The sequence below is a fragment of the Xylaria bambusicola genome (assembly GCF_022495145.1).
Source record: "Xylaria bambusicola strain CBS 139988 unplaced genomic scaffold F5B22scaffold_2, whole genome shotgun sequence".
NCBI classification, from domain to species: Eukaryota; Fungi; Ascomycota; class Sordariomycetes; order Xylariales; family Xylariaceae; genus Xylaria; species Xylaria bambusicola.
Window position 1 is genome coordinate 1526564 of NW_025953555.1, and position 8432 is coordinate 1534995.

At 48.4% G+C, this 8432-nt stretch overlaps 2 protein-coding genes across 2 annotated transcripts; both read left to right on the forward strand.

The window, feature by feature from the left end:
- The first annotated feature begins 1660 nt into the window (after positions 1-1660).
- Positions 1661-3163, forward strand: F5B22DRAFT_165633 (cell division control protein 42). Its single transcript, XM_047969281.1, has 4 exons — positions 1661-1997; positions 2224-2343; positions 2522-2900; positions 2953-3163. Exons 1-4 carry the CDS (start codon positions 1978-1980, stop codon positions 3016-3018), a joined length of 585 nt encoding a protein of 194 aa, XP_047835920.1. The 5' UTR covers positions 1661-1977; the 3' UTR covers positions 3019-3163.
- Positions 3164-4186: 1023 nt separating this feature from the next.
- Positions 4187-6256, forward strand: F5B22DRAFT_165614 (agmatinase). Its single transcript, XM_047969280.1, has 3 exons — positions 4187-4744; positions 4953-5079; positions 5201-6256. Exons 1-3 carry the CDS (start codon positions 4607-4609, stop codon positions 6148-6150), a joined length of 1215 nt encoding a protein of 404 aa, XP_047835921.1. The 5' UTR covers positions 4187-4606; the 3' UTR covers positions 6151-6256.
- Positions 6257-8432: the final 2176 nt, after the last annotated feature.

Below are 8432 nucleotides of genomic sequence, written 5' to 3' on the forward strand. Positions count from 1 at the left end.
TAGTGCAGACGGGAAGTAGTGAGTTTGATGAATTCAGGAGGCCACTAGCCGCACTAGTTGATGGCCAAATCTCCTCAGTTTTGCCATGGATGGACTCATGCGCCTGCGGCATTGTCTACTCGGACGAATAGAAAAAAGAATAGAGGTCGGCTACAATTGCATAAAAGTGTGATGGCCTATGAGGGGTCGGGTCCCACCGCTCCCATGTGCTACCTATGCTCGTTAGGAGAGTATGTAACTTTCAGGGCTGGAGACAAGTACTTACAGCACCAAGCTTCATGCTCATGCTCATGCCGATGCTGATGCCGATGCTGATGCTGATGCTCACGCCTCATGCTTCATGCTCGAGAGGAAGGCCAGCTCCACACTCCACGCTTTCACGCTCCAATGCTCCAATGCCCCAGGGCTCCACGTACATACAGTTCGATCACCTCCTAAGCAGAATACCAAGCTGAAAGAGGTAAGTCGCCAGCTTCATAACTCCCAAAACATGCCTCAATGCCCTCGTACCATAGATACCTAACCTAAATGATAACAATCCAATTTCACTGGCTACCATGGGCTTGTACGGTCGTTCATAGGTGGATAATGTGTCCAACGCACACTCCGGGCACCCTTCATGAGTAAGTACATACAGGTAGATTGCTACTGTAGAGCCAATCCAAGCCTTCTTGTAGAGGAGATAGACAGCCTTAAAGACACAGCTACCACTACCAGCGAACGGGAATACTGAATTCTGTACAATTCACTGCATCCTACCCATCCTGATCAGTCCCTGTGTATGTACCTACCCATATTATCCCTACATGTACCTAAGTAGGTGCTCACCTAACCTTATCTGCCTACAGACAGAATTACACAGATGCCGTAGATATGTAGGTACCTATACAGTACTTTATGTAGGTAGTGGGTAGGTACATACTTAGCTGAGATAGGTAGATCTCCTACCTATTTATAGAGAGGTAACTTTGAACGTAGCCCGTTACAAGACGCTACCTAAGGCTAAGGTACATGTAGATAGCACTCTAGACAGCACCAAGTTGCCTACATAGCAAGTACCTAACTACAGACCTGCCTTAAGTACTACTATAGCATCAATTAATCCACCGCCGCAAAAGTTAGTAATTAGGTAGTACGTAAGTACCTACAATACCTACCTCCCTACGAACGGACGGGCTTGAAGAACCAACCAACCAACCATCCTGAACCATCCTGAACCAACCCGTCCGTCAAACCCAAGCCAGCCAGCCGACCAACCATCATCCAACCAACCGACCGATTGTGCTTGTCCGCCGCCATCCTCTTTGCCTTCCCCGTCTCGTCTCAACCCTGTCATTTCCATCTCCCATTCCCATTCCTGTTCCCTTTCTTATGACATCGAGTCTCGAGGAGAAACGCATGACTTGAAACTCGGCACAATTCGCTTTGTGAGTCCCCCAGTCACCGTCTTCCACTTCTCTCACCCTCCGGGCCCGTCCTGATCCCGATCAATTGCTCCCCCATTCTGCCCGACCTGCCGCTGTGACGTGACCTGCCTACATAGTAAAGGCATTGCCTAACTTGGAATCGTTGAGACAGCTCACGCCCACGCCCACGCCCTCGCCCACGCCCTCGCCTTGAACCGTCGACGCCCCTCCTCCGTCTCTGATTTATCTTGTCCATTGGCTTCTTCTCGGGTCGCCCTGCTTGGCCCCGTCATCCACCCGACCGCCCACCCGACCAACTGGCCAGCCCAGCCAAGCAAGGCCAGCAGACCAGCACAGCCAACCAGCCAACCAGCCAACTCACACACCTACTCACCTACCCAAGTCAGTAATAAATACATCGTAGCCAACGGCCGATACCCGCCCAACGTCTGGCGTCCGCGCGCTTGCGATAAGAAATCCCCTATTAGCCGTCGACTTTTTTTGTCGACAGTCATAAGCCGTCACACGTCTTGCTCCCCTTTTTTCTGAAGGAGTAACCCATTTCACCAAAATGGTTGTCGCTACGATTAAGTCAGTGAGCTTGCTCTTATTCCCTCTTTGCCATGGCGTGCATCGCGTCGCATTGTCCCATGCGTCCCATCAACAGCCGCTGCTTTTTTGGTTGTAGTGTGCTATATTAGCTACGCATGTGCACCTTAGTTCAGTAGCAATATGGCGTGAACTCCCAGATAACTCTAGAGCATGTTGGCAGTTTATCTTTGCTAGACATTAGCTGACTAGCTTTCTTTCCATAAAGGTGCGTTGTCGTCGGAGACGGTGCTGTTGGCAAGACCTGCCTTCTCATCAGCTATACGACGAATAAGTTTCCCTCGGAATATGTTCCTACAGTCTTCGACAATTATGCCGTCACTGTTATGTAGGTACTCTATTTTACTATTATTTCCCAGATCGTTTTACCATATCGGGCGCAGTCTGCACTCAAGTGCTACTCTGCGAAATAGTTGCACATGTCTTCTCTTGTTACTAGGAATGTATTCAAATACAGAGACGGTGCTGCCAAAATGGTAAACATGTGCTAATATCATTTTCTCTAGGATCGGTGACGAACCATATACTCTGGGACTATTTGATACTGCAGGTCAAGAGGATTACGATCGTCTCCGACCCCTTTCTTATCCTCAAACCGATGTATTTCTCGTATGCTTCAGTGTCACATCCCCAGCCTCATTTGAGAACGTTCGCGAGAAGTGGTTCCCTGAGGTCCACCACCATTGCCCCGGTGTTCCTTGCCTCATTGTTGGCACACAGACGGATTTACGGGATGATCCTAGCGTGCGGGAGAAGCTAGCGAAGCAGAAGATGCAACCTGTGCGGAAAGAGGATGGAGAGCGGATGGCCAAAGAGCTCGGTGCCGTCAAGTACGTGGAATGCAGTGCGTTGACGCAGTACAAGTTGAAGGATGTATTTGATGAAGTAAGTCCACCTGGCGTTCACGGTGTTCAAGAAGGCACTAATCTTCCCTCAGGCGATTGTTGCTGCTCTAGAACCCCCTGCCCCCAAGAAGAAAAGTCGGCATTGCCGCATCCTCTAGATTATCTATCGGGAGTAGGATTAAACGAAAGCGCCTTGTGTTTTGGGGGCATCTTGCTGATATGTGAGCGGTGATTTGCCGCCGTTTCTGCATTTCCATGTGATTTGCTCCACGGCGATTCAGGGCAGCCGCGATATCAGCATCATTGGCAGATAATGCCCAAGGCAATCGTGCCATCATATGCCCTGGGATTACAGAGAAGTTACTGTTGGGCTATTAGATCCACCTCGTCTGTCGGGGCAAATACCCTGAGCATGGCCTCTACCCCTCGAGGAAAAATACAGATGCATCATATAGGGAAATGGCGCACAGATGCCGCGTTTGGTACAAAAGCTGGGCTGTTCTCCCTAATCTGCTTCCTCTTTCTCTTTTTCTGATACAATCGACAACACGCTTGGAAGGGCATCCATACATGCAGGCAGGGTTTCGATAGGATTGTTTGGCGATTGGAGTGCATCTGAATTAACTGATTTCTCTTCCAGAGATACCTACGTGCTATTGGGTGCTTGTCACAAATTGATACTTGCCAAATTCCATAAAATAGGTACTTCACTTGCTGTATAATGTTCCTTTGAAGAGTATACATGGTGCTAGGAATTAAATACCTTGCGCGAGATCTCTTGTGGATACATTGGTAATCCCTATGTACGATTGTCTTTCGAAGAATCACATGCGCCGTTTCCAGAGGACTGACAAACCCATCATGTGTAATGATATACCGCCAGTAAGCAGGTGTCAAGTTTGACATTCCACCCTAGGCTAGTATTAGGCCTGTTCTTTTGTATTCGAATCTGTACCTATCTATGACTATTGGCGCACGCCACTGAGACGCACGATCCCTGTGGCCATCGCCATGTCAGCCGCTTTGATTTCGCCTCAATTAGCCATTCTATATACAAGTATCAGATTATTCGCTGGTTTAGATAGAGGTATTACTCCCAGATCCATAGCTTGCCCTCCGACGGTCCTATTGATCCCGCTGTGACCTCTTGAAACCTGTCACAAAAGTTCGGTGCATGACCGGGAAGTATGCAAATATCGGCGCCCACTTTCTCCCATCTTTTTCATCGTCGATTGGTCACTGAATCTACATGTTTATTTCCCTATCGAAAACGTTAGGTAATAAGGTTAAGTAGTGAATAAAAGATATTTTGACAGATCGGATTAGTCGAGAACGGCTATCTCCTGCTTCTCTCGTGAGGCGACTGTACTAGCTCCGTCTGCGAAGCCGCCAATCGCACACACCCAAGGAGCTCCGAGATAGCAACCTTGGAATCTGGGGGAGCCAAGACCGGCCGATGCATTTGCCGATGTGCTATCGTCATTGGGTATCCAGTATGATTATTATTACTACCTCTTATCAATCAGCCTCTTGCATTTCTCAATCATAGGATACAACCTGCGAGGTTAAGTTTTCGTTTGCCCTGGGTTGAAGGATTGTTCCACGGGCTACAACTAGTACAAGAGGGGGTTGTCGTTGCTTTTCGGGAGGGGTTATATAACTTCGCCGTCTTAGAGCCCGAGGACCGGACCAATTACGCTCTTCCAGCTGCACGTGTAGGAATGAAAAGCAAGGTTTACCGCCAACATGAGACTCAAGAGTTTTATCTGCGTTGCTCTTAACTTCACTTTAACTCTCGTTGCTGCTTGCGGTGGATCTAGCAAACAAGCTCGGGAATGGAGTCCAGAAGAGCTGGCTGAGTTAGAAGCAAAATGGGGAACAGATGTAAGTCCTGTCCTGTCTTTGCCTGTTTCCTGGGTCTCTTGTATGCAAGTGGCCAAGGGCAACAATACTCAGCGGGAAGCTGGGTGTGCTTTACATAGATTTGGACGCGAGGTGAACTGCTAATTCAGTTGCCCTGACTTTTATCATATTATGTTTTCAGTATTTCTGAACCTCGAAGCTGATCATTCAACCATTCATCTCCGCGTAGTGGGGATTCAGTGGCATATCTACATTTGCCCACCTCAAACATGTCAAATGCTTGACCACACCTAGCGAGCTCTTTGACATTGCTATCCTCGGCGCACCGTTCGATACTGCTGTATCGTATCGCCCGGGTAAGTTTGCGAGCCATCCCCGTGAGAGACACAGACTATATGTGTATCTGTGATCTATAAGCATCTGCTAGTCCTGCTACCGATCAACCTACCGCTGACCAGCCGCCTTTGTTGTTTGCAGGAGCCCGGTTCGGGCCGCGGGCTATCCGCGCCGCCTCGGCGCGTCAGACCTCGTTTCGTGGGTTTAACCCCCGGGCCAGCGTAAACCCATATCAGAACTGGGCTAAGATACTCGACTGCGGTGACATTCCCGTGACGCCCGTGGACAATGCCCAGGCCTTGACGCAGATGAGTGCCGCCTTCTCCGAGCTCGGAGCTAGACCGGCCTTGTCTCCCCTCTTGACTAAGCCCCGGATCATCACCCTCGGCGGTGACCACAGCCTCGCTCTCCCAGCTCTCCGTGCGCTGACGGCGGCGTACGGCCGACAGAAGCTGCGCGTGCTGCACTTCGACGCGCACCTCGACACGTGGCACCCTGAGAAATACCCTAGTTACTGGGCTACGGAGCAGAGTCAGTTCAACCATGGCTCAATGTTCTGGCTGGCGGGCCAGGAAGGACTACTGGCGAACGTCTCGGAAGGCGGCTTACCGTCCGTGCACGCGGGACTCCGGACAAGACTCTCGGGAGATGACTTCGGTGATTTCGACGATGACGATAACCAAGGCTGGATCCGGCTCAGCGCGGATGATATCGATGAGCTCGGCACCGGGGGCATCGTTAAGAAGATTATGGACACCCTCGGCACTGAGGACCCCGTGTATCTGAGCGTTGACATCGATGTGTTAGACCCGGCGTTTGCGCCAGGTACGGGAACGCCGGAGCCAGGCGGCTGGACGACGAGGGAGCTGATTCGAATCCTGAGGGGCATTGAGGGGCTGAATGTTGTTGGGGCGGACGTTGTCGAGGTCGCGCCGGCGTATCAGGGGAATGGGGAAGAAACAGCCCTTGCAGGTGCGCAGATTGTATATGAGATTCTCAGCTCTATGGTTAAGAGGGGGTTGCAGGACATGACAAAGATAGAACCGGAGAAGGAGATGGTAGAGTCGACCGATGGGAAAGATGAGCTTTGAGTGAGAGTGGATGGGAAGGCGGCACGAGGTTGCCCAGCATTGCTTGGACGAACAGAGGCGTAAAATGATCGATCAGACCATCTACCTCATCTTACCTATCCTCTTCGGGGCTAGATATACCAGCAACTTCTTTATCCATTTTACACATGGCAACATACAATAGGTTATTCAGACACTTACAAGGAGTCGCCAGATAAACCAAGTATACCTTTTTAAGGATACATGGGAGGATATGGTGTTATATCAAATACGTTTCGTAGCAAAAGTTCACATGTCCTTTCCAACCCCCCGTTTGATGGATGCCGTAGTCGCTCGAATGCATTTCTTAATAAGATCCTTCGTTTTGAACCAGTATTGGGACTTATAATGGACAAGTAGATATTGAGATCCTCCTTGTCTTCATTAACATACCTACGTAATAGGTATATATTCAACATAGTCGAACTCGAACCTAGGTATCCCGGGTAGTGAGCTAGTTCACATTACTAGGATCTATTGTTGGGTTTCCAGCTGCCGAGAAGATAGCCTACACAAGTCCCTCATATAAGGACCTCATGAAGAGTATCACTGTTCTTTTGGGACATGGGAAGATGTATAGGGGGGGTATATGGAGGGTAGCGAAGTTTGTCGGGAAAAAAAAGCGAAGGTATTCGAAAACATAGGTGCGTCGTAAAGCTTTCACTATCACGGTGTTATCCACACGCAACTCGCTCGCAGTGTCTGAGATCTCGCCGTATGAAATATTGCGAGATAGGTACAGCCCAAAAAATTTGCGCTCTTGGTGCTGGTGAGATATATGAGATATCTTATCTACTCAAGGAGGTAGCTTAAGCAATAAACTGACTATGAGTATTTACTGCACGTTGGTCCATCCGCCAACGTAAGACCACGTAGTTCGAACCGTTAGGCTAGAATTGCAGCTGTGGAGAGGATTTGAGGGCAAGAGTTTGCGCGAATATTGTAGATAAATACGATATAGATATCATGGTATCTGTCTATTCTTTAGTGATTAAATATTCGAGTAACATCTGTAACCGCTCGAGACTTATCACCTCTGAGTCCACGACACCTTCCGGACACTATTAATCGGGTCTTAAGCATCTCCTAGATTTGCTAACAAATCTACATGCAAAAGCTCAAAATTGCTTGGTCTTTGCCGATGATTTATACGCATTTAATAAACCGCCACGGTACATATCCAATATGCTCTGATTGGCTATGTAGAATCTTGGCAGGTATTGGAGGTTTTGTGGACTCAAAGGTGATACACCAGTCTGTTACTGATGAAAGGGACTAAAGGTTGGTCATGAGAGAAGCTCTGTAGCCGCCTTTTCTATTCAGGAGAATAAAATACATTGGAGAAAAGATAAAGAAGTTGAATGAAGAGATAGTGTATATTGGAAGAGTAAAAGCGTTACCCTGAAACGCCCTGTATTGAAGGGCTCCTGTCATAGACTGCGCAGTTTTGTAAACATCCAGGATAGTTATGTTACCAGAGTCTACAGCTAAGCAAGTGCCGTTTGGTGTGTCTTAATATACAGTAAGGATTGCATAGTGTACCCCAGTTCGCATACTTGTAGGCATCGGTACCTACTTGATAGGGTAAGCACACTTACCTGGTAGTGTACGCGATGGTAAAGACAGTTCCCCACGATATGGCTTTGACTCCAAATATAGCTTTTTACTACGTATTGTATGAGAATAACGGCGATCATGTGAAACGTGCTAAGTAAGGCCAAACATGTTGTACCTTTGTTTTCCTCTGGTATCGACAAATCCACAGAGAACTGTTGATGGAAGTTTCCGAGCATTGATGAGCCTCCTCATAACGTAATGCCCAGGCATATATCCATGTCTACCTGACATGGCTAGCAAGTAGATGTGTGTATGTAGGTAACACTGGCATGTAGGGAATGTTTCACCAGTGTGTCTTGCTGGCACGCCTGAATGGCTCAGCCTGCCTACTTACAATAAAGCAGATACGCATCGTGTCACGGGCGTCGACGTTGCATTGTACCTGCATGCAGGCGCTTCGGGTGAACATCAATGCAGCCTTCAAGGCGCGTCTAGACCTCTAGTCAAAATGTAGTATTCCCTCAGAGTAGGCCATTATTGTTGGCTATGAATGGTAACACACTACCTACTACGTAGAGTAGGTAGTTGCCCTAAAATCCCGGTCGATTGATTGGTTACAAACTGGGGTTTAGACAGATATATTCACATACATTTTCAATTATTACACACTGGACTGATTTCGCCGCAGTCGATATGCCAACATGGAG

Coding starts and splice junctions, on each gene's coding strand:
- F5B22DRAFT_165633 (XM_047969281.1), top strand. CDS start 1,978: ATGGTTGTCGCTACGATTAA. Junction 1,998..2,223: donor ATGGTTGTCGCTACGATTAA/GTCAGTGAGCTT, acceptor CTTTCCATAAAG/GTGCGTTGTCGTCGGAGACG. Junction 2,344..2,521: donor AATTATGCCGTCACTGTTAT/GTAGGTACTCTA, acceptor CATTTTCTCTAG/GATCGGTGACGAACCATATA.
- F5B22DRAFT_165614 (XM_047969280.1), top strand. CDS start 4,607: ATGAGACTCAAGAGTTTTATCTGCGTTGCTCTTAACTTCACTTTAACT. Junction 4,745..4,952: donor AAGCAAAATGGGGAACAGAT/GTAAGTCCTGTC, acceptor ATCTCCGCGTAG/TGGGGATTCAGTGGCATATC. Junction 5,080..5,200: donor TGCTGTATCGTATCGCCCGG/GTAAGTTTGCGA, acceptor TGTTGTTTGCAG/GAGCCCGGTTCGGGCCGCGG.